Consider the following 26215-nt stretch of genomic DNA (forward strand, 5'->3'; position numbering starts at 1 on the left):
CGGGTTTCTGGGACGTTTGGTCACCTTAGTCTAGTAGCAACGGATATGTGGTTATGGAGAAAGGAGACCAGAATAAGTTGGACATAGCGGAAGGAACGAAACATCTAAAAGGAATAAGTGCACAGAACAACCTTCTCGAAGTATTTGGCTCATCATCATTACTTTTCGGGCACATTTCAACGCAGTGCAGCTTCCTTGAAAATATTATTGGTAATAAAGGAAGAGGAAAAGCAGGTAAGACGATCAGAAAGGAGTTGGTAGGGGCCTTGGAATACCAGAACTACCTAGAAATGAAGTGCAGACAAAGGAAGTGAACGATTACAGGGATCAGGCCTAGCCTCAAGTAAACGATGATGATCTGTCTTTCTTAACGACTACGCACTATTCGATTTGTTTCTGAATTTAGTTGTGGTGTATGTAACTTCGCTCGATCCTAGGTCAATTTCATATGTGAGCTGTAGCGATTATTGACCGTGTACAGGAACGCGGCTCGTGGTGCAGGTAGTCTGTTGTATTCGTCACTCCCCTTTATATGTTATTGTGACGGTGCAGGAAGTGAATTACTGAACACGTTGCGATTGATTGCATTAGTTATCTATCGCGTGATATATGATAGCAGCAGATTGCAACGAACGTAGGAAGTTGTGAAGCAGTTATAGTGAAGTGAAAAAGCGAAACAAAACAGGCATCATTATTCTTCCTGATGTACCTGAACTTGTTCTCGGTTAGTTGCCAAGGTAAAATCGAAAACCCATAATGCTCCTGACGAATAATAATCTGCATGCCGAAATCCTTCCTTTCTCGAACACATCTAGTTTCCTGTACGGCAGCTGCAACAATGAAAACCATTTCGTACTTCCTTTTGTGGAAGAGCTTCACGTCTGAACTACTGGTACGCCGCAGGAGAGTGGCAGATTCTACTTTGATGACACACTACAAGGTTAGGCACTGCCAGCTAGCAAAGCGCACTGCCCGCCGCGTTTATGTGTCGTGTTGTCTAAATATAAAGACGGCACCCGATGGTAGGAAGTTCGCGGTTGACCACGCAATCCTCCCTCAACGCTGAACAATTCTGCAGTGTTTTTCGCATCTTGCCAGATATTTGCTTACATATTCGGTCAGCCGCTAACCCACACAAAATCGTACGTGGGAAAAACACAGGGATGCAAAAGCGGATGTCCTGTGAAATGTGCCCAGAGAAATTTCTGGCCCAGGAAAGAGCGAGGGAGAAGGTCCACTGCCCTCCCCCCCCCCCCCCCCTGCCGTCCCTCACCGTCCGAGCTCCACAACTTGCCTAGCAGGAATCAGATGTGATGATCCTTAGACGTTGTGTACTAACGAAAATGACTGGATGTTGTAACAAGAACTTTAACCAAAATTTTTATAGCGGGAAGTAATCAAAATTTATTTTACTTTCTGCTGGATGCAATCACAAAATTTTTACTTGTGCTCGGGATGCAATCACAAAATTTTTACTTGTGTTCAGACCTTAGAGACTACAATAGAACCAACAAAAACCAAATTGCAAAGACGGAATTCAACAATCATTCCTTTTCTACTCGACAAAGTATATTTTAAAATAAGTATGAAAAAATATTGCCGGTATCCGTGGTCTAGCATACGGTATATGTCATTTACTAAGAGGCCTCGTCATGCAAAGGAAAGACCAGGAGTACGCCAGTCTACAGGTGCCGTAATTTGTTCGTAGTTTCTCCTCCCGCTCCTAGCACTATTGCGTGCGGTCTCTATGTGCGACTCCAAAAAATAAAAATAGTTTTCTCTAGAGTTATAATTCTGTATTGCCAAAAGGAAGAGTTATAAGATTTATAAAATTGTAAATTAAGCGTAAGATCTGCTTTAATAGGACAGAGGATGCATTATAAAGTACCTTACGTAAAAAAAATTTAAAGTTACAATGCATAACGTGATTTTTTTATATGTGGTGGGATGAACAAAATGTAAACGTTGAAATGACGAAGCAGCGGCATGTGCGTGTACAGGGTGAATCACCTAAAACTTGCACCGCAAATATTGCGAAAATGGAAGTGTTATTGATGTGTGGTTTTCACAGAATGGATCAGTAGTCAGCGGCTCGTGTTGTTAGCCAATAACCATATTGTAACAATGCTCAGAAAGTATTTTTCGTGCAAACACACAATCTTTAAAATGGAATAGTACGTATTGACATTAGCATACTAAAAGTAGGGTAAATTGGAATTTCAACGGTGACTTTGCAGGAATCTAGTGCGAGTCGTTTGCAAGATATCATATTTCAAAAAGTTTCCGCGCCGCGCCTGTGTAGTAGCTAAGTCTGATGTTATGCTTGCTTACAGTGTGCCTGTGCGTTTCTGGAGTGCGTTGCGACTTGCTAGTTAGTGTGAAACAGCCCAAGCAGTAGGGTGTGAGTGGAAGATGGGATTTACCAATGTAGAAATGGTGTATGGTGAGAGTAGGAAAAATTCAGTTCGTTCCCGTACAGTGAATGCTGCACGATATCCCAATAGATGTCAATCATTCCGGCAATTATTTATCATCCTCAACCTCTTTAACCAGTTACATGAAAGTTGTAGCGTACCATCTCGCGATTATGAGAAAGTGGTAACATGTACAAGTGTCGGTGTGGAAACTCGTCAAAATACGGTACCTCGTAAAGACTCGTACTAGACTCCTGCAACAGTCATCACTGACATTCTAATACACCCCACTTTTATTTTTTAATGTCAACAGTCATTTAAAAACGTATGCTTGCACAAAAACACAGTGTTATTAAAGTCTTCTGATTGGCTAATAATACGAGCCCCTAACTACAATTCCATTCTCTGAAAACCGTCCATCAACAGCAATTTTCATTTCCGTAGTAATTTAGGTGCACGTTTTAGGCGATTTACGTTGTATACGAGGGCATATGGTAGAACGTTATGCCGACCATTCATGTCCGTCTTCTTCTGGCAGCAGGATGTTTACGTTGCTGGTCATTTGCCGACGATGGCGTCGAACGCAGAGCGGCACAGCACTTCATCGCAGACATGCCGTGGATTTTCTTTTTTCTCCTCCACATACCTGCAAGGCTGCTGTAGACCTGGGAGACATTTCCATTGGGAGGGGAAGGTGGGGGGAAAGAGGTGGGGGGAAGGAGGAGGGGGAAGAGGCAGAGGGCGACAGCTGAGTGGATGAAGCTTTAAAAATATCCACTATTATTCTTTCAGACGCTGTCAGTATGATATCTCAACTAAAAGATGAATTAGCTGTAAATCGAACTGAAACTGTGTTCAGATAAATGATCACTGATGCAAAAGAAGTGGTAGAAGAGCTAGATGCGGAGGTAGAATTTCCCGTACCAACCGTCAGTTGATAAAAAACCCAGACACGTATCCCAAAAAGTTTCTAATGTCAGTTGCTGGCCACCGTTATAATCTGACAGAAAGTTCGACGTTTCAAATGAAGCCACGCGCTTTTTTCCATTCTAAAGAAGTCACTTCATTAGGAACAATTGCAAGCATAACAAAGAAGATGCATCTGTTAAATTTGCAACATAATCTGAGCAGCGGCCTGAACTCTGATACCGATCCAAATGGTCTCCTAATGAAGTAAAATTTTACCTGTGTTCCTTGAGGTTACACTACGCGGTTAGACATACTGTAGTATTTCAACAATTTACTTTAATTATTTCCGAGTTTATCGGCACCGTTTAGAATTCGTCTAACATTGTGTGTCACAATATATCACGGTGAAATATATTTCCTAAATAAAAAATTACCTCAATATCGACACTTTTGCAAAGCATACTAACCAATTTATCTCTGATTACTACTGAGCACGATATCTATCCGTCAGTGTTTTTGCGAAAACTGAAGCTCGGAAAGTAAATTTTCAGTAATTATTTCTGTAATTTTTGAAACTGAACACACATGTCGTTGGAGATTGTACACAATGTAATTTTGTGTAAATCCTAAAACAAAATGGATGTCAAAATAAATTACTGAACACTGGAACTCGGTTGGTAGCTCTTCAACGTCCGCTGCAAGGTCTGGCGCCAGATAGGATAGGGCCGTCTCTGAGCAGAAGATTTAAGCACAAATCTCTGACATATAATGAACGACATTTTTTTCTTACAATATCCGACAACGGAAGTACTGACGAATGCGCTTCAACGTATCAGCCTTGAAGATATCGAGCAGTATGGTGACTTATGTCACAAAATCATGTGTATTTCGCCCGCATCTCGTGGTCGTGCGGTAGCGTTCTCGCTTCCCACGCCCTGGTTCCCGGGTTCGATTCCCGGCGGGGTCAGGGATTTTCTCTGCCTCGTGAAGGCGGGGAGTTGTGTGATGTCCTTAGGTTAGTTAGATTTAAGTAGTTCTAAGTTCTAAGGGACTGATGACCATCGATTTTAAGTCCCATAGTGCTCAGAGCCATTTGAACCATGTGTATTTCCATCGAAGTGCAGGGAACACAGTGAGAATATTGTGGCTTTGACTTGGAGATTATTATGAGTACCTAACACATTAGAAAACGGGAAACAATAGACCTCCGTTGGGAAAGAGAGAGTTTTTCTCTGAGACACATAATTACAGACTGCACAGGACGATCTCGTAACACACATGCTACATTGGCCAACTCTGAAATTAGGACTTCATCGTCGAACCTAAACCGCCACTATCAAATAGATCAGTCGTCCTAATAAAGTAGTTGTTGTTGCTGCTGTCTTCAGTCCTGAGACTGGTTTGATGCAGCTCTCCATGCTACTCTATCCTGTGCAAGCTGCTTCATCTCTCAGTATCTACTGCAACCTACATCCTTCTGAATCTGCTTAGTGTACTCATCTCTCGGTCTTCCTCTACGATTTTTACCCTCCACGCTGCCCTCCAATGCTAAATTTGTGATCCCTTGATGCCTCAAAACATGTCCAACCAACCGATCCCTTCTTCTAGTCAAGTTGTGCCACAAACTTCTCCCCAATCCTATTCAATACCTCATTAGTTACGTGATCTATCCACCTTATCTGCAGTATTCTTCTGTAGCACCACATTTCGAAAGCTTCTATTCTTTTCTTGTCCAAACTATTTATCGTCCATGTTTCACTTCCACTCCATACAAATACTTTTAGAAACGACTTCCTCACACTTAAATCTATACTTGATGTTAACAAATTTCTTATCTTCAGAAATGCTTTCCTTGCCATTGCCAGTCTACATTTTATATCCTCTCTACTTCGACCATCATCAGTTATTTTACTTCCTAAATAGCAAAACTCCTTTACTACTTTAAGTGTCTCATTTCCTAATCTAATTCCCTCAGCATCACCCGATTTAATTTGACTACATTCCATTATCCTCGTTTTGCTTTTGTTGATGTTCATCTTATATCCTCCTTTCAAGACACTGTCCATTCCATTCAACTGCTCTTCCAAGTCCTTTGCCGTCTCTGACAGAATTACAATGTCATCGGCGAACCTCAAAGTTTTTACTTCTTCTCTATGAATTTTAAACCTACTCCAAATTTTTCTTTTGTTTCCTTCACTGCTTGCTCAATATACAGGTTGAATAACATCGGGGAGAGGCTAAAACCCTGTCTCACTCCTTTCCCAACCACTGCTTTCCTTTCATGCCCTTCGACTCTTATGACTGCCATCTGGTTTCTGTACAAATTGTAAATAGCCTTTCGCTCCCTGTATTTTATCCCTGCCACCTTTAGAATTTGGAAAAGAGTATTCCAGTCAACATTGTCAAAAGCTTTCTCTAAGTCTACAAATCCTAGAAACGTAGGTTTGCCTTTTCTTAATCTTTCTTCTAAGATAAGTCGTAAGGTCAGTATTGCCTCACGTGTTCCAACATTTCTACGGAATCCAAACTGATCCTCCCCGAGGTCCGCATCTAATAAAGACATTACTAAAAGTGAGGTTTTTTTTAAACACATTAGTTAGATTCGTTAACTCGTCACGTGCCTGTAACAAACTCGGGTTACAGTACAAATCAGTCGGTCACCACAATCCTAGATTTAAGGAGTGCCGATGGTACGTCACTGCTCAAAGCATAAACATCAGTACAGCCATCTTTGATTTTAATTGTTCACTCTCACCTGCGCAGCAACACTGGCTGACGTCACCACCGTACGTTCAAGTAAATCACAGTTGCACGTAATGCCTAATGCGGTGGTCCCAACGTGGGTGGTGTTGTCCCCTGAACGGTAAATGAAACAAAATGGTTCTATGGCGTTTTACTGAAACAACTATTACTGTTATACAAAGTGTGTATGCGGATAAGGAAACCATTCCTGTATTTTTCCTGGATTTCCCGGTTAAAAATACAATTTTTCGCAGGTGAAAGTAGTCGACACCCCGAGTGAAAGTACATTTTTTTCCGTGTTAACTGACAATATATTTTCCCTCGGAGGTGTAAAAGATACCAAACCTTTAAGTGGTAAAAGAACTCGCCGACACTACGAAACGAAATTCCGCAAAAAAAAACATTCTACTAAACGCAGCACGGCAGGTCCCGAAGCAATTAAATCGCGATTGCGATGCGCTTTGGTTTGCCATCATAGCTCATGTCACGCTATCTCCACAGGTATTCAGAGCATACGTCACTATGTAGTCAGCGCCAATAGCAACATTGTTAAAGTAGTACGAACGCAATTACGTATAGTTATGGGTCTAAATTAAGATACAGTATAACTACCAGAAAAGCTAATCTTTCACACATAATAATTGGTCGCCAAAAACTTACTTTTTTCCCGAGAGTGTGGTTAGGTAAGGTCCTTGGATCACAGGTTAAAGTGCAGCAGTTGACTATTTCTGACACGTAGGAATATAAATTTCAGTGCTGTGCACCGAACGTTTCGTGGATTACCTCACCAAGCACATATTCTCTCGAGCGAGCGCTTCAACTTTTCCACAGAAAAGCCAATTACGTGTGTTAACAGTAAATTTAAATAACGGCATAAACGGCTTATCTTTGAGCCCGAAATTTTTAAAGTGTCTGGGCGTCAAAGTGTTAAGTTTTGAATGAGAGTCTATCGCTCCGCGATTTACAAAATTCATCGCACATTCTCACACGTAACACAATGCATCTTGGGTAAAAGGGAATTTATTTCAAAAGTAACGCTTTTCAAACCACCACTCGCAAAATTTTACAGCCACCTGTTAGAAATGTCAACAGTTGTGACGTCACACTCATCGAAAGTAGTTCGTGGTTACGAAGCATAGCACACTCTTCGTCTTAAAGCATTTTGACACAATTTGTCGTCGGCACACACTTGCGTGTGTACTTCACATTGTTGCTGTAAATGGCGCAATTTCTTTGCAACTAAAGTTTTATTTTTGTGTTTGTTTTATTTCTGCAGTATTGTCCTGTTGCAGCGAGTTAAAATAAAATTCTTTGTTGGAGTATCAGTTGTCACCGGTCAAAATTGCAAGAAATTTAAATGAGAACTAGAATAATGAAAAATTCCCGGGTTTTTCCCGAATGACAAACCTCACTGGTGTTTCCCCGGGCGTATACACCCTGATATAACTATTTCATAAGGCTGTAGTACTGGTTACGTAAAACGAATTTATGATCATCGACTTCCTCACGTAGTCGAACTCACTATATGGAGCGATCATTCGCATGAACAGAATGCTAATTCTGTTCGCAACATCTCCGGCAGCTCATCACGTCATTTTGGCACGGCGCGTTTTAGCCTGTGCAGCGCTTAGCGTGTTTTGAGTGTTTTTACTTCGCTTTTATTAGATAGATCACCTTCAAAAGTACCGTGAAACTTAGCATACGCGTTTTACAGGCATCTTAACAATTTCATGCCAGGAACTGAAGCTGGCTTAAAGATGTGAAGAGCAATGGTATTGTGGCTTTTTGCCACAGCATCATAGCTCAGATTTGACTTCATTTACAACTGTTCGGTAACGGGATGAGAAGTCACAGCCAACAATACTTGTAGGTTTTCCATTGCATCTACTCATATTGCCGAATTTCTATTACAATGAATTACGTTGCAATGATACTGAATAGGAAACAATCTATTGCCGAAATACTTAGATACACGGAAACTGCATACACTGGAGGAAATTAATCAGGCTGTCATGTACAAATGTTATCTGCCTGTTAACACAGCACCAGTAAGTACACACTGATTGGCAGTTTACTGAAAAACACTTGCAAATTTATCGAAAACTTCACTCGTAAACGCTTGGCCACAAAATCGCAGAAATTATCTCTGCAATACAAGAATTTATAACACGGGGCCCTGATATTATTTAACATAGAACGTGCCTTATACTCATATGACATTTAGTTATACATTCATTGTACATAGCAGTGAAAAGTAACTGGTCCTCCTTTCACATACTTCTGTTTACATCAGTAGGAGCAATAATACGCACCATAAATTTACTGGAACACCAACGTGCAGAAACGTAGATAAAACAAGGCGAATACGTGTAACTATTTACTTTCGCTGTTACCGCACATTGTAGCCAAAGGTTCCAAAGTCACGTGACTTATATTAGGAACATTGTCAGTAGGCTATGCTCACACCACGTTATACAGTACTGATATTACTACTAATGGCAGTTCTGGAATAAGGGGTCCAGCAATCAAGCGATTTTTCGAACTGCAGGCCGAAGTTTGGTGCAGATGTTTCAATTTTGGCCGACTTTAAATGAGGGTGCAGCGTGTGGGTGGAGCAAGTGCCGCTAGGGCGAAGAGTGATTCAGAACCAGCATGCTCTGTAACCAGTGGCTACTATCTATTTGGATGGATAGCTTTATTTTCTGAGGAGTTGCAGACAGCACTCGCGATGAACCGAGAATAGCTTAATTATTCTAAAACATTGGGTGTTTAATAAAAAGCTTTCAGAAACTAAATGTTCAAAGAGAATAATGTTCCATTCTAAATTCAGGTTAACTGACTTAGAGAGACGTGGGGGGGGGGGGGGGGGGGGTGTATCTACTCGCTAATACCTGATTTTAATCAGGGGTGGTAATCTCATCCCAGGAAAGTTGTGAACCACTACCGTAAGTCAAAGTTACTAAATATCTACCCCTTACAGTGTGATCTGTTGCTGTTAAAATAAAATAACGCAGCAAAGTGCTAACTACAGAGCTTCGCTATGCACATTTGTACTGAACAAATAGAAAGCTTTAAGTTTTTTGAGGGCATATCATTGTATCTAAAAGACGTGCCGCCATAAAGCTGATAGTGTAAAGTCCATATCTCTGCAGAATACTGTATTTTTTTGGTATAGTTTATGCAGAACAATGTCGCAGCAATACAGATGTGTTATAAAATTCTGTATGTCGACGTGTGAACAACTCTCTTCACTTTGGTGCCTATACGCAAGTCTTCAAAACATTATTTTACTTTAAAACTTGATTATTATACTATATTACGTGTCAACCATGTTTTATATGCATGTTTTGTCCTACGACCTCTGCTAAAGACAATAACATAAATCTCTCTGTGGTAGCTTATTCGCGACAGATATAGTTATTAATTGCTTTTTGTTACGTGCATAGTCCATCAAACAAACACACTCACCAAGTACAGTACGCAGTCGTCGTGAGCATGTATGCGGACACTGCTTAGGCTATTCTTTGCTACCTACTAACCTGTTCACTGCGGGCATTGAAGTTTTGACAGCTACTGACTGAAATTTTTCTTGTGGTACATGGCTGTTCTTCTTTTAAATTATTTACGTTCCCATAAATAGCACAATTTCCTAAACCGCATCAACACTTAAACACTCAACAAACGCAACAAAGAAATGTGTCACACAGACCGAAGATAGTGTATTCCAAAGATAGTAGCTTTCATCGATAGAGTTAATCGTTCTCGCTACCGGTGAACGAAATCAAAGGTTATCTTATCTCGAGTGACTTTAGTAAACAATGCAGCCCGAGAGTAGAAATTTTGTGTTGTTTTTGGCAGTTTGTTCCTGCTTTTATAGGTAAGTACGTAATATTCGCTATTAACATTAGAACAGATGCACTGCGACTTATTTATTGTGTTTTGTATCCCTGTCCACAAATATACATCATCTTCACCAAGTTACTTATCGTGGGTAGGAAGATAAACTTTTCTTTGTTGGCTTCCGAAGCGTAGATTTTTATAAACAGAAACGATTTTTTACACAAGCGTTTAATGCACAACTACGTTCCCTTCGTCGCGAGAAAAACTATAAGGGGACCGGTAGACCCTGCTCAACGAAGAAACTGTTTTGGAATTGCATATCTTATGGTCAATGTCTTACAGCAACCAAATGGCTATTAAATAACAATCTTTACGCCTCCGTTGCAACTTTGGTTTTATGCTTTATTTTTAAACTACTGGACTGTTTTCAAACTTTCAACTTACTCAGGAGTCTGAAACTTGTCCTGTGATATTTAAGAAGTTACAACGGAGGCGCAATGACGTCCCAGCAGACTGAAAGGACATAAACACAACGAAAGGACAACCCACACACACCGCCAGCTTGGAGGAATAGCCAACCAGCTTAGACTCCACCGAACAACAGAGACCAATCTGTCTCTGTCAGGCTGAAGCCGCGCGCAATGACGACGTCATACAGTCAACAGAACGTGTTTGTGCTACGTTAGACAGAAATTTAAACTTTCTTAACTGACAACGATTATGAACTTAAAAACGACTGCACTGAAAACAAGAGGACCGTGTTGCGTGATTTATTACAATCACAAATACGCTGCAACTACTCCATAAGAATGCACGTTGTTATATGGGAGGGATGTTACATATTACGTACAATTCAGACTTCATTGTGAGTATGTTGGTACGCCTGCAGATAAGACGGACGGGAGGGGTACATACACTGCGAGACTTGAGGAGATACAGGGGTAAATATACTGCCTGTAGTTAATACTGAAGGGCGTAATAAATAACACCAACATTTCCCTGTAGGTGAATTAACTGTTGAATCTAGGTGTTACATGAAGTACAACATTGTAAAATGGTGCGTGGAAGTGGGGTGCTGTTTGCTGAACAGAGTGAAGGGAAGTGGCTCGTCTGATTGCTACGGTTTGAGAAGCCAACTCGCATGCGCCGCAGATGTGAGCACTGAGCAGTCAGCAGTCAGCAGACGAGGAGCTGTTTGTAGAAACGCGAGGACACGCACCGACTACAGGGCGTTCCGCAAGTTGTATCTCCGCAGCTAGACATTACTTCAACTTCTCCCGCCTCTCATGGGTCCAGGAAAATAAATTACATGTAAACGATAACTTCTAAGTACAGGAACAGCAGTAACCATATTTATTACATGCTTATTTATTGTAGTTCGGATACATACAAAGACAAAATTCCGCGACATTGTACTGAAACGGGGGAGGGGAAAGACAATTCTCTGTCGCTGGATAGGCCACGGAATGGACTAATATTCACGAAAAAAAAAGAAAAAACTACTTTCTGGAAAGTAAATTTCGTGCTAAGTCTGCAACGCCTGGGGGACTATGTCCGTAAATGCTATCGTAATGCCTCTCTTTGATTAGCATTCGAAGAAACTGAGAAGGGTGAAGAAATAAACATGGATGTCAGCACATTCGTCTTTTAAAAACAGACGGCGATAAGTTTGGAGAAACGAACACCGAGAGTTTTCCTGTTTCTTCGGAGAGATTACACTGTTAAAGATTTAATCCTGACGGACTGAAGTATGTTAGTGTGCGACACTAGTAAAAGTGCTTTTCGTCCAAATCTCGCACTTCCACAGAAATAAGGAAAGTTATCGCCGACATCCACGATGCTGGGTTCGGTCTTACTCATATCTATAATTTTATAAGCATGAAGTGACTTCAGCGTTATACCTAATCTAAGGGGAAATTCAAAGAGGAAGAAGAAATCTGTAATAACCTTCCCTTGCATCCTTAACGCATAGCGTATTCACAACAAATGTGTTTCGAGTGAATAAGAAGTGATAACATTCTAAACGTGATAGCGGTTGACATATAACAAACTATTCCTGCGCGTCTACAGCAGGTGTGGTGGGGTGTGCCATTGTTTCTTACGTTTTATCATATTAGAACAGAGGTAACGGTCGTGCTAGATACGGAGACGATGCTATAAACGAACAAAAGTAGTTGTTTATACGCGGCTCTTATTTGTCTAAGGACAAGGAATATGTTTCGTAAAAGAAAATGTCAGATTTCTATAGCTTTGTCTCTTCATATTACACAAAAAGGAATGCACTGTGTGCGCTTCAGAAAGTGTTCTCGTGAAAATAGCCGTGCGCCTAACTCAAAATACTGAGATTCTAAACGAATTACAGTAATATTTCCGAAATAATTAACAAGCAATTAGTAGTCATATGTGATAACTTCAGGATATTTGCTATTGTGGACTGAGAAAAAACGCGAAATACACAACACAAAATTTATGACGTTAGTAAATAGCCATGATTATACTGGAGATGATAAACTTCTGCCTTTTACCTGCCTCTGAAGCTGTTTATCTAATTAACAGTATACGTAGCACGAAGGATGCTCAGTACGGCATTTTCCACTTTCACAAAATGTTGTCACAGTTGTACATGACGATAAACTAACGAGAGGAAATCGTAATAACATTCGCGGATGAAACTGCGAACCTTATTATTTGAAAAACAAACAACCTCCCCTGTCAGGATCGTTACACGGAAATGAAGGAAACTCGTACATCTACATTTTTTTTATTCGTTCAATACGTACTTCAAGTCCTTTTGGCATATTTCTCGGAGTATAGTAGTATCGTTACCGATTACAGCTCCTTAATAAGTCGTCATATGACGATCTGATTACGTTACGTAGTAACACGTCAACTGAAAATGCTGGAAGAGGTTAAGCGGCTCTCCTGGCCTATTCAGGACGCAAATACAATAAGATGACAAAGGTCATGGGATACCTCGTAATATCGTGTTGGACCTCTTTCTGCCCGGCACAGTGCAGCATTTACACGTGACATGGACTCAACAAATCGTTTATGTCCCCTGCAGGAATATTGAAGCATGTTACCCCTCTAGCCGTCCTCAATTGCAAAGTGTTACTGGTGCAGGGTTTTGTGCCCTAACTGACCTCTCGATTCAGTCTCATAAATGTTCGACGGGATTCTTGTCGGGCGATCTGAATGGCCATATCATTCCCTGGAACTGTTCAGACAGTTCTTTAAACCAATCGTGAACAATTGTGGCCCAGTGCCCTTCTGCAGAGTTAGCCATAAAAGATTCCATCATTTTTGGGAACGCGAAATCCATGAATGATTCCAAATGGTTTCCTTATGGAGGCACCAATAGCTCGCACAGTGGCTCGTTCACAACCTGGGTCCATGAGTTCGTGTCGTCTGCAAAAACACTTGACCCATAAGATCAGCTCTCACCAACTGAAATCGGGACTCATCTGACTAGGCCACAGTTTTTCAGTCGCCTACGGTCTAACCGATATGGTCTTGAGCCTAGAAGAGGCGCTGAAGGTTATGTCGTGCTGTTAGAACTCAGTATTGCTTGACTGCTTGCACTGATAACTAAGCAAACTACGCTGCTCTCGGTCGTTACGTGTAGGCCGTCGGCCACTGCATTTTCCGTGGTGAGGGGTAATGTCCGAATTCGTTAGTCTCGGCACACCCAACACTGTAGATCTCAGAATATTGAAGTCCATAACGATATCCGAAATGTTAATGTCCCATGTGTCCAGCTCCAACTACCACTCCGCGTTAGAAGTCTTAATTCCTGTAGTGAAGCCATAATCACGCCGAAAACCTTTTCACACGAATCACCTGCCTGCAACTTTCCGAAAGAAAGTTTTCACCAACTACAAAATTTGGGATTGTGTGTGTGCTTGAGTGAACGATGAGATTTACCAAATATACAGGGTATACATGAAGTCCGGTAACACTTTCGATTGTTCATTGCACAAGAACCAAACATTGTACAGATATCATACATGTCATTTTGAAAAGAAACCCTGAAAGTTTTTTTTTTTTTTTCCTCCTCATGTATAGCGCCACAGCGTAGTTTGGTAATTTGCCGATAACAGCGCTAATCGCAAACGTAGCGAGTTCAGGTACTGAGCGAGCTTTCTGTGTGTTGGAGTTCGACAAAAACTAGTGTGCTACAGCTGTCCAACGGACGTTTTGAACCGAGCACGGTAAGAAGCCACCAACAAAGAAGGCCATTAATCACTATCACAACAAATTCATTACGACGGGTTGTTTGTGCCAGGCAAAGAGAAGCGAACGTCCTAGTGTAAGTGAAGAGCGAAGCGCGTACGAGAGACATTCATAAGCAACCCAAAGAAATTGGTGCGTCGTGCACCCCGTGAACTCGAAATCGCTCCAGTGACTGTGTGGAAAGTCCTGCGACAGAAGCTGTCCATGAAACCATTCAAGATGGAGCTGGTGCAGAAGCTCAATGACGACGACAAAGAGAAGCGTTTTGAGTGTTGTTCGCAGTTACAACAATTTAATGAGGATGGGGATGGTATTGTTGATAGCTTCATTTGTAGAAACTAAGGCACTTTTCACACTAATGGGAAAGTGAAAAGGCCTAATTGTCGAATCTGGAGTACAAAGCATCCAAACGAAAGCATTGAATTTGAACGTGATTCCCCAAAGGTATATTTTTTGTGCTTTGTCACGTCGAAAACGGTACGGGCCATTCTTCTTCACTGAGAGCACCGTAACTGGACATTCCTACTTGGACATGCTGCAGCAATGGCTGATGCCTCAAAATCAGTCTGACTCTCTGTTCATCTCTCAGCAGGAAGGAGCTCCATCCCAGTTTCATCGTGAAGCTCGTGGGTACCTGAACACGAAGCTGCCGCATCGATGGATCGGCCGTGCTACAGAAGGGGACAGCTGTTTCATGAAATGGCCTCCCCGATCACCAAATCTCACTCCGTGTGACTTTTTTCTGTGGGGATACCTTAAAGATCTGGTGTATGTACCGCCTCTACCATGTGGCGTAGCAGAGCTCCGGGACAGAACACGGGAAGCGCCTGTCACAGACGATGCCCTGCTGGGATGGGTATGACAAGAATTCGATTACCGTATTGACGTCTGCCGAGTCACTCATGGTTCGCATATCGAATGTGTGGAAAAAAAAAGCCTTTCAGAGTTTCTCTTCAAAACGCAACATGTATGATACCTTTACAGTGTTTAGATCTTGTGCAATAAATAATTGAAACTGACTTTATGTACACTCTATATAACAACAATAATAAACCTTTGTTAGATAAACGAAACCCCATGTAGACACGGTCTGTTCAAAAGCATGCGTTTGTCAAATCAGAATCTGCTGCTAAGTAGCTCTCTCCAAGCCGCATGACCTAAAATGCCTGGATGTTTCTTGATATGTTGTTCACAAGACATTTCTACTAAGGCTTGTCCCACTCTATTATTCCACGTCGACCTTTCTGAGGTCACTCGATGTTTGTGAAAGTTTGAACTGTTCCCGAGTAATCTTAATCGGATCGGCTTCTTCTCCGCAGATTCTGCGGGCCTTTCCATTAGCCGGCCGAGACCTATCAACTTATATGAACGTGTGGTGTGTGTTCTCGCGGACATGTTGGAAAAAAGACACCACGCAGAATCCGCAGCTGTTGTACGTTGGCCGGCCGTAGTGACCGAGCGGTTCTAGGCGCTACGGTCTGGAACCGCGCGACCGCTACGGTCGCAGGTTCGAATCCTGCCTCGGGCATGGATGTGTGTGATATCCTTAGGTTAGTTAGGTTTAAGTAGTTCTAAGTTCTAGGGGACTCATGACCTGAGCTGTTGAGTCCCATAGTGCTCAGAGCGATTTCAACCTTTCCATTACTTTTACGAGGGTTGGAACTTAAATAATGACAACTATTTATTCACAACCGATACAAAGGAGTAACGTGTTTGCACCTTTTATTGTCCTTCAAAGTAGTCAGCAGCGTCGTGTAGAGCCCGTCTCCAGCGATGTGGAAGGGATAGTACACCGTTAGCAGAGCCTGTTCTGTTCATGGTGCGAATGGGGCGATCTACTGTCTGTTGAACCTCTGAACAGTTCGAAGCGAATGCCAGGAAGTGCTTCGGTCACTTTCGGTCATCTCAGCTGGTGCGAGCGACTTCTGCGAGGCATCCTTTCATGTTTCGTGCCTCACGATACCGGTTGATTTTCAAATGTTCGTTTATAATAACAATGGGGTGTGACGAGGGCCTTCCGTCGGGTAGACCACTCGAGTGATTCAGGTCTTTCGATTTGACGCCACTTCGGCGACTTGCGCGTCGATAGGAATGAAATGATGATGATTAGGACAACACAACACCCAGTCCCTGAGCGGAGAAAATCTTCGACCTAGGCGGGAATAGAACGCGGGCCCTTAGGATTGACAGTCTGTTGCGCTGACCACTAAGCTACCGGGGGCAAATGTTCGTTGAGGCGTACGCATTTCCTTTTGACAACTTCCCCTACTTCAGGCCGTGATAGGACACTGCGCGTACGGTCTAACGGTTCAAATAACCAGTCGAGGCATTGTGAGCCTCAACACTGTTCACAAGCCGCGCTGTCCCTTTCGGGATTGTAGACATTTCGCTCTTCTGAATTACGCAGAGAATTGTTTGCAGTGCGGAGTTTACCATCAGATGTCACACCAGTAAAAAGGAGGCGTGAAATTTTCCGTTGTCAGTACAGCAGCAGTAACAGTAGAATGGGTCGGTCAGGAGAGCCCAGAGATTTCGAACGATGGCTTGTCGCTGGATGTCACGTGATTAACAAATACTTCAGGGGCAATTCAAAGCTGGCCCAACAGCCTGTTGGTGATATGATTCTGAAGTAGAGACGCAAAGGAACAGCCACAGATAAACAAGGACCGGGCAGACCTATTGTACTGACGGACGGGGACCGTTATACATCGCCGTGGGTGACTAGAAAATCACATGAAATAAGCGGACGGAATCATCATCAGCTCCGAAATGCTAATAGCAGTCCAGCTGGTACCATGACTGTCCATATGGAGTTAAAAACATAGGCGCACAATGGTCGAGCAGCTCCTCATGAGCCATGTTTTTTTTTTCCCCCTCCAGTTCTGAGACTGGTTAGATGCAGCTCTCCATGTTACTCTATATTGCGCAAGCTGCTTCATCTCCCAGTACCCACAGCAACCCACATCCTTCTGAATCTGCTTTGTGTATTCATCTCTTGGTCTCCCTCTACGATTTTTACCCTCTAGTACTAAATTGGTGATCCCTTGATGCCTCAGAACATGTCCTACCAACCGATACCTTCTTCTGGTCAAGTTGTGCCACAAACTTCTCTTTTCCCCAATCCTATTCAATACTTCCTCATTAGTTACGTGATCTACCCATCTAATCTTCAGCATTCTTCTGTAGCAGCACATTTCGAAAGCTTTTATTCTCTTCTTGTCCAAACTATTTATCATCCATGTTTCACTTCCATACATGGCCACAATACACACAAATATTTTCAGAAACGATTTCCTGACGTTTAAATCTATACTCGATGCTGACAAATTTCTCCTCTTCAGAAATGCTTTCCTTGCCATTGCCAGTCTACATTTTATATCCTCTCTACTTCGACCATCATAAGTTACTTTGCTCCACAACTAGCAAAACTCCTTTACTACTTTAAGTGTCTCGTTTCCTAATCTAATTCCCTCAGCATCACCCGCTTTAATTCGACTAAATTCCATTATCCTCGTTTTGCTTATGTCGATGTTCATCTTATATCCTCCTTTCAAGACACTGTCAATTCCGTCCAACTTTTCTTCCCAGTCCTCTGCTGTCTCTGACAATTACAATGTCATCGGCGAACCTCAAAGTTTTTATTTCTTCTCCATGGATTTTAATTCCTACTTCGAATTCTTCTTTTGTTTCCTTTACTGCTTGCTCAGTATACAGATTGAATAACATCGGGGAGAGGCTACAACCCTGTCTCACTCCCTTCCCAACCACTGCTTCCCTTTCATGTCCCTCGACTCTTATAGCTGTCATCGGACTTCTGTACAAATTGTAGATAGCCTTTCGCTCCTTGTATTTTACCCCTGCCACCTTTAGAATTTGAAATAGAGTATTCCAGTCAACATTGTCAAAAGCTTTCACTAAGTCTACAAATGCTAGAAACGTGGGTTTGGCTTTCCTTAATCTATTTTCTAAGATAGGTCGTAGGGTCAGTACTGCCTCACGTGTTCCAACATTTCTACGGAATCCAAACTGATATTCCCTGAGGTCGGCTTCTACCAGTTTTTCCATTCGTCTGTAAAGAATTCGTGTTAATATTTTGCAGCCGTGGCTTATTAAACTGACAGTTAGGTAATTTTCACATCTGTCAACACCTGCTTTCTTTGGGATTAGAATCATTATATTCTTCTTGAAGTCTGAGGTTATTTCGCCTGTCTCATACATCTTGCTCACCAGATGGTAGAGTTTTGTCAGGACTGGCTCTCCCAAGGCCGTCAGTAGTTCTAATGGAATGTTGTCTACTCCCGCCGCCTTGATTCGGCTCAGGTCTTGCAGTGCTCTGTCAAACTCTTCATGCAGTATCATATATCCCCATTTCATTTTCATCTACATTCTCTTCCATTTCTATAATATTGTCCTCAACTACATTATTTATTGCATTTTTATATTTCCTCCTTTCATCAATTAAATTCAATATTTCTTCTGTTATCCAAGGATTTGTACTAGCCCTCGTTTTTTTTACCTACTTCATCCTCTGCTGCCTTCACCACTTCATCCCTCAAAGTTACTCATTCTTTTTCTACTGTATTTCTTTCCCCCATTCCTATCAGTTGTCCCCTTATGCTCTCCCTAAAATTCTGTACAACCTCTGGTTTAGTCAGTTTATCCAGGTCCCAATCTCCTTAAATTCCCACCTTCTTGCAGTTTCTTCAGTTTTAATCTACAGTTCATAATCAATAGATTGTGGCCAGAATCCACATCTGTTCCCTGGGAATGTCTTACTATTTAAAACCTGGTTCCTAAACCTCAGTTTTACCATCATATAATCTATCTGAAACCTGTCAGTATCTCCAGGCTTCTTCCCTGTATAAAACCTTCTTTTATGATTCTTGAACCAAGTGTTAGGTATCTCGTAAGCCATACATTTCTATAATGAACGCTGAGCGGCGCCACCGACAAGTAGACGACTGAAAAAGAGTCACTTGGAGTGATGAGTCACGCTGTACGCTGAAATACGATGGAGGGATTTCGATTTGGTGAATGCTTGGAGAACGCTACACATCATCACGTGTGGTGCCATCAGTGAATTACGGAGGAAGGGGTGTTTTTCGTAGTTAGTTCAAAATGGTTCAACTGGCTCTTAGCACTATGAGACTTAACATCTGAGGTCTTCAGTCCCCTAGAACTTAGAACTACTCAAACCTAACTAACCTCAGGACATCACACACATCCTTGCCCGAGGCAGGATTCGAACCTGCGACCGTAGCAGCAGCGCGGTTCCAGGGTGAACATCTACATCTACATTGATACTCTGCAGATCACATTTAAGTGCCTGGCAGAGGGTTCATCGAACCACCTTCACATTTCTCTATTATTCCAATCTCGTCTAGCGCGCGGAAAGAATCAACACCTATATCTTTCCGTACGAGCTGTGATTTCCCTTATTTTCTCTTGGTGATTTTAGCATTCGGAGGAGAAAGTTGGTGACTGGAATCTCGTGTGAAGATTCTGTCGCAGCAAAAAACGCCTTTCTTTTAATGATGTCCAGCCCAAATCCTCTATTATATGTATGCACTCTCCCATGTCTCGCGATAATTCAAAACGTGCTGTCTTTCTTTGAACTTTTTCGATGCACTCCGTCAGTCCTATCTGGTAAGGATCCCACACCGCGCAACAGTATTCTAAAAGAGGACGGACAAGCGTAGTGTAGGTAGTCTCCTTAGAAAATATAACAGACCTAAGTGTCCAGCCAATGAAACACAGTCTTAGGTTAGCCTCCCCCACAACATTTTCTGTTAAACGCGTTCTTTTTAGCACTCATGTGGATGACATACTTTTCGTTATTTAAGGTTAACTGCCACTTTTCGCACCATTTCGATATTTCTTCTAAATCCTTTGCAGTTTGTTTTGATCTTTTGATGTCTTTTTTAGTCGATAAACGACATCATCATCTGCAAACAACCGAAGACGGCTGCTCAGATTGTCTCCCAAATCGTTTATATAGATAGGGAACAGCAAAGGGCCTATTACACTACCTTGGGGAACGCCGGAAATCACTTCTGTTTTACTCGATGACTGCGAACTGTGACCTCTCTCACAGGAAATCACTGTCCCAGTCACATAACTGAGACGATATTCCATAAGCACGCAATTTCACTACGAGCCGCTTGTGTTCTACAGTGTTAAAATCCTACCGGAAATCCAGCAATACGGAATCGATCTGAAATCTCATATCAAGAGCACTCAGCACTTCACTTCATGTGAATAAAGAGGTAGTAGTGTTGTCACAGGAACGATGTTTTCTAAACCCATGTTGACTGTGTCAATAGACTGTTTTCTTCGAGGTAATTCATTACGTTCGAACAGAATATATGTTCTAAAATCCTGCTGCATATCGACGTTAACGATATGGGCCTGTAATTTAGTGGATTACTCCTACTACCTTTCTTGAATATCGGTGTGACCTGTGCAACTTTCCAGTCTTTGGCCTATAGCCGCACTTCCACAGCGGCCGGCTTTTCATGGTTAGTCTGTGGTCCATTATTGCCCTTGAGGAAACGCGAAATGAAGGAGGATAGGAAACACATTATAGCATTGTGAACTGCGTTTACAATAGGAACAACCTGAAGACGATGAACATTTGTACCTGAATGATACTGTATTCTTTCGTGAAGTAGCTTCTGTGAGCCAATGGTTTGTGAACAGTAACATTCCTTAAATGGACTGACATGCAGCGAGGCCCGACCTCAGCCCAACTGAAGACCTTTGGGATTAGTTAGGACGACGATGTCGCATCAGACGCTAGCGTCAGACATCAGTACTTTGTCTGATTTCAGGTCTTGAGGAGGAATGAACTGACATTCAGACACCTTACTGAAAGTGTCCCCAGCAGAGTCGAAGCTGGCATAAAGGTGAATGACGGACACAACCCATACTGATGTCCACTAATGAGTTTTCGGAAGTTTCTGATCAGACAGTACATCATCGTTACACAGGGTGCTCTACGTAAGGATTCACTGCGGTCGACAGAGCGTTAAGAAACATGTTACCGACAATAGTCAAATACATGATAGCCACTGTGGGCGGTGCAGAACTCTTTTGGAACCGTTTTAAAAGCTGAATTGGATTGGATTTTGCTCCAGCATATATACGAGGGGCGTTTAAAGAGTCCATGCAAAGTCCGAGAGATGGCACCACCGGCGCGTATCGATGTCATGTTTATTTAGTAGCATCTTTGGAAAGAACGCACACCAAGTTTCGGCCATATTGGTCTATTTATTTGTATTTGGCATTCGTGTAAATAAAGGAAGTCGAGTGATTGTCAAAAAAATGGACGAAGAAGAATTTCGTGTGGTGATTGAACATTTTTTTTATGAAAGGCAAAACGCCTCAGCAGACTAAAGAGAAGCTTGAGAAACATCATGGTGACTTCACCTTCGATAAGAACAGTTTATAAGTGGTTTCCAAATTTTCGGAGTGGCCATATGGGCAAAAGTGATGCTGAGAGTTCTGGACGCAATGTGGCGGTTACGACTCCAGAAATCATTGATAAAATACATGGTATGATGATGGATGACAGATGAGTTAAGGTGCGTGAGATTGCTAGTGTTGTGGGCATTTCTAATGAACGGGTACTTAATGTTTTGCTTAAACATTTGGACATGAGAAATCTATCCGCAAGATGAGTTCCGCGAATGCTCACGCTTGACCAAGAACGAAATCGTGCGAAGTGTTGCAAGGATGGTTTGCAGCTGTTCAGGGAGATCCGCAGGACCTTAAGCGTCTTTTCGTCACTGTGGATGAAACATGGATACATTACTATACTCCCGAGACCAAACAACCATCTAAACAATGGGTTACCAAGGAAGAATCTGTACCCAAAAAGGCAAAGACCAGTCCTTCGGCCGGAAAGTTTATGGCAACTGTATGTTGGGATTCGCAAGGGATAATCCTCATCGAATACCTGGAAAGAGGGTAAAACTATTACAGGTGCATATTATTCATCGTTACTGGACCGTTTAAAAACAGAGCTGCAAGAAAAAAAACCGGCGATTGGACCGCAAAACAGTCCTTTTCCATCACGACAATGCATCAGCACACACCTCAGCAGTTTTGGTCGCAAAATTATTGGACATAGGATTCCAACTCGTTTCACATCCCCTCCCTCCCCCCCCCCCCCCCCAGCCTCCAGACTTGGCTCCCTCGGAGTACTATTTGTTCCCCTTATCCAAGCGAGGATGTGATTCCAGCAACTAATAGCTCTTTTGTAGCCTTGGACAATTCCTATTATTCGGAAAGGATCAACAAATTAGAACGGACTTTTCAAACGCCCCTCGTACTTGAGTTAAAACACTGCAGCACTGGGTGGCCGTTTTCCTGGTCGCCGAACACGAGGGAGATAATGTGGTTTCCCCGAATCCGTCAACAGGTTAGTCTGACGCACGCGTGCGGCCTCAAGGTCCGAACCTCGCCTCAGACACGCATCTATCCGTTCATGTAATACCTCGCGCCAAACAGGTAAACCAGGATGTCACACTCGGGACAGCTTTTTGTCAGCGCAAGTGCTGAAGCTCAGAACTCACTGACTTTCTCAGTTGCGGCACCAGAACAGTGTCTACGCTGCACGAAGCACGAATCTGGCGGCAGTCTTATCACGCAGCAGTTACTTAATCGGGGGAGAATTATCGTAGGTTTCGCCAAGGTTTTGAACCTTACGCGCTAATGTTTTGTAAACAAAATTTCGAGCTTGGTATTTGCTTGTCGTTCATGCTGCGGTTACGACGGAAACGGTTACTCTATGACAGTGTACACTCATCGCCACTTGTGTGTTTAATTGTGTACTGAAACTGTTGTAGGTAAGTTCTTGTAGAATGTTAAACTTTAGAATTAAAGGAGACCACTCACCAACAAAAGTGGAAGCTTTCAGTTGTCGATAGGCACACACACACACACACACACACACACACACACACACACACACAGTATCACCACCCGTTGGCACAACTTGCAGCTGAGCACATGATGCTCAATTTCAATGTCTGCTTCACAATCCTAGCCATATGCATCCTTCCCTCCACCAACAGCGTCTCTGAGCTACGCAGATGGGAGTTATCCTCGCAAATTGAGCATCTTGTACTCAGCTGTAGTGGCATCATGTTAGGGACGTATGCGCACGTGTATTTTTCTCTAGATCGTCAAAGTAGAACTCCGAAAGCTAGTAATTTTTTTTCTTTTGTTCGTGCCATCGACAACTGAACGTTTCTGCTTTTTCGGCGAGTGATCTTCAATTTTTAAGTATTTCTGTTGTGAAAGTAGTGTTATCGTCTATATGATGAATCATTTTCACTTGACTACAGCCACGGATTTCAAAAACTTAAAAAGAATGAAAGAAACCTTTGTTGTCTCGAACTAGCAGCTGACCGAAATCACCTTCTAATTACTGTACCTATTAAAGTTATATATTCCTTTAACAGTGGCCAGTAAAATCTTTCAAGGTAACTCGAGAAAATGGTATGAGGAATTGTTAATTGACTAATGAAGGAGTATTTGATGCGGTCTCCAATCTGAATTTAATTACACGCAGTTCTCCACGCTAATCTATAGTCTTCATTTCTGACTAAGTAGCAACTTACGTCAACTTAAACTATTTACTTTTGTCAAGCCTTGTTCTCGCTCTACTTACCCCTCTCTCATCTGACACCAAATTTACGGCCCCTTGAAGCCTCAGGATTTGATGCCAATTACTCCATTTAGTAATGTTGCGTCACAGATTAGTTATCCGGTCTATCCATCTAATCTACAACTTTCTTCCACAGCACCCCGTTTAGAAAGGTTACATTCTGATTTGGTGCTGCCAGTCTTCATGTTATATCCTCACTATTTCAGGCCAAATATTAAATATTGTCTGCTACTTTTGGCGTCGAATTTCCTTACCTAATTCCCTCACCACTGCCTGATTTAATTCGTCTGAATTCCATTACCCTCGTTTCATTTTTGTTGAAACTGATTTAATGACCTGTTCTTAAGACGCTATTCATACAGTTCTACTGATTTTTCACGTTCCTTCCACGTCGTTTACCGTGAAGACTTCCTTGAGGGGTTCTCGAAATTACATTTACATCTGACAATCTCTTTCCGATAAATACATGTTGAATTCTGTGGGCTAGGAAGGCCTGAAACCAGCTAAAAAATTGATCCGCTTTCTCCGTATGACCGCATTTTTTCAATAAACCGTAGCGCTGAACCCTTCGACTGCCTTCCCAATGGGGCACTGCGCCAGTCCAAAATGCCAACTGGTTTTTTATAGATATTTTCTTTCACAAAAAATCATAATGCGTGGAAATAAGCCACAAATACGATATATTACCATTAGCGATATAGGCTTGGAAGTGTGTGCACAACTACTGTTAAGCAGAGGAGCACGTTATTTCGCATAATCTGTACAGTGTCGGAAATTTATCGACATGTCCAGATGCTTTTCCCCAATCAAGCGATTTTAGTTGAGTTTTCCAACTACATACTAACTTGTCTCACACTCTGCCATTTCGGCGTTCGTACGATGAATGAAAGGACAAAACATATTACAATCATCCGTAGTGAACCAATTTCGGAAGATCGAATTCAATATTTCGGTAACCGTATGACTGAACACATAATTTTGATCCGTTTACTGATCCTGCGTAGGCCCAAAACTTATTACAACTTCTAGCCAGATCAGTTGGCAAAATTTTACCTCTAATTCGCCGAATGTTTTGCGTGTTGCGCCAAAGATTTTTGTGGCGTTGTCAGGCTGCTGTGTATGACCACGGCTTAAATCTGTGATGAAGTTCTCTTTGTTATCTTAGCATCTTTCGGGCACGGCTAATGAATCACAACGGACTTCCTCATTCCGCGCCATCTAGCGCTGTTATACATGTCTTAAGGATGTTCTATGAAACTTTCTGAATTTTACTAATTTGTGCCCCCCGTCTTCTTCCCCACAGGGGAAAATCTGATGTTAACTACTTAGGTGATTCGCGATTTTTTTTCTGTTACCAACGAAGCAGAAGTATTTTCCTATCTTTCGCAATATTAACTTTAACATCAGTAGTCATATTCTAACAGACTTAAAGTCATTGTTTTGATCCATCTACTTTACATGATTAAAGACTACGTGGTTGTTCAGCAAGAAAAGATTCGTAACGGTTACCCAGCGCACCTGCTTTCTCATTCTGCAACGACGACACGTAACGGAACTTTGTTACGTTTCTATGGCAACGATTCAGTGTTGCTACATTTCTAGGCATTCAGAAAGCGTTGCAGCAGACTTTGATATTTCTTGTCTAAATAATGCTGGTTACAGCTGTTAGGGATCTCTTGCTGAATAGAGCTGTACGTCTAAAAACGTTGACCTCACGAGTTGGCTCTCTAACTGCTCGAGGTATTTCAGAAAATTTTCTCACCGATAACTGCCCTTGGCACAAGTTTTAATTGTGTGACTCTCCCACTCTGTAGCAGATAAATTTATGCCCGTCTTCCTATGTTACAAGAGGGCGATCAGAACATTTATCGGCGGAATATGCCAAGTTCAACAATTATTTGAAGTCAAGAAGTAATAGCTCACAAAAACAAAACTAAGGGGTCGATAAATTCTGCGCGGAATCATAACATAAAAAATCGAATGTAACTTGCGGTTCTTATCGGACATCCAGGCAGGTATTTAAAGATCACTGACGCCCCGGGCCAAAGAAATATCAGCTGCCTTGCGCCCTCCCCCCCCCCCCCCTCCCAACTTGAAATACAGATATCTACACATGTTTTTTGTCTGTGTCATACTTATCTATGATTTGGGAACCCAAAGTCCCGCTTTTATAAAAATTACGAATAGAAAGTACGTTCAGTTTTCACTTTCGTTTGGTGGAAGTGTTTTTCTCAATCTTTAGATTTAGTTATGGTAAATTTCTCTTCCAGGTCTTCTACAATTTCACTTGGGTAGACTATTTCCTCTCTACGAGAATTCTTTGAGGATTTTATAAAAACACCTAGGGGCGGAACTTACTTCGACGCTACTCCTTTTTTGTTTTGTCGGAGATCGACACTGAGCT

At 42.1% G+C, this 26215-nt stretch overlaps 1 protein-coding gene across 3 annotated transcripts in view; it reads right to left on the minus strand.

The window, feature by feature from the left end:
* Positions 1–26215, minus strand: part of LOC126282160 (AF4/FMR2 family member lilli-like) — an 896885-nt gene that overhangs the window by 473980 nt on the left and 396690 nt on the right. Inside the window, exon 1 of one of the 3 annotated variants that reach the window (XM_049981679.1) lies at positions 9605–9764. The exons of the other annotated variants lie outside the window; for them this stretch is intronic. Within the exon in view, the coding sequence (XP_049837636.1) occupies positions 9605–9621 (17 nt within the window). The 5' untranslated portion in view covers positions 9622–9764. Of the gene's footprint in view, positions 1–9604; positions 9765–26215 lie in introns of those variants that run through there. 3 annotated transcript variants of the gene reach the window in all.

Source organism: Schistocerca gregaria, chromosome 7 (assembly GCF_023897955.1).
Source record: "Schistocerca gregaria isolate iqSchGreg1 chromosome 7, iqSchGreg1.2, whole genome shotgun sequence".
In the NCBI taxonomy this organism is placed as follows: Eukaryota; Metazoa; Arthropoda; class Insecta; order Orthoptera; family Acrididae; genus Schistocerca; species Schistocerca gregaria.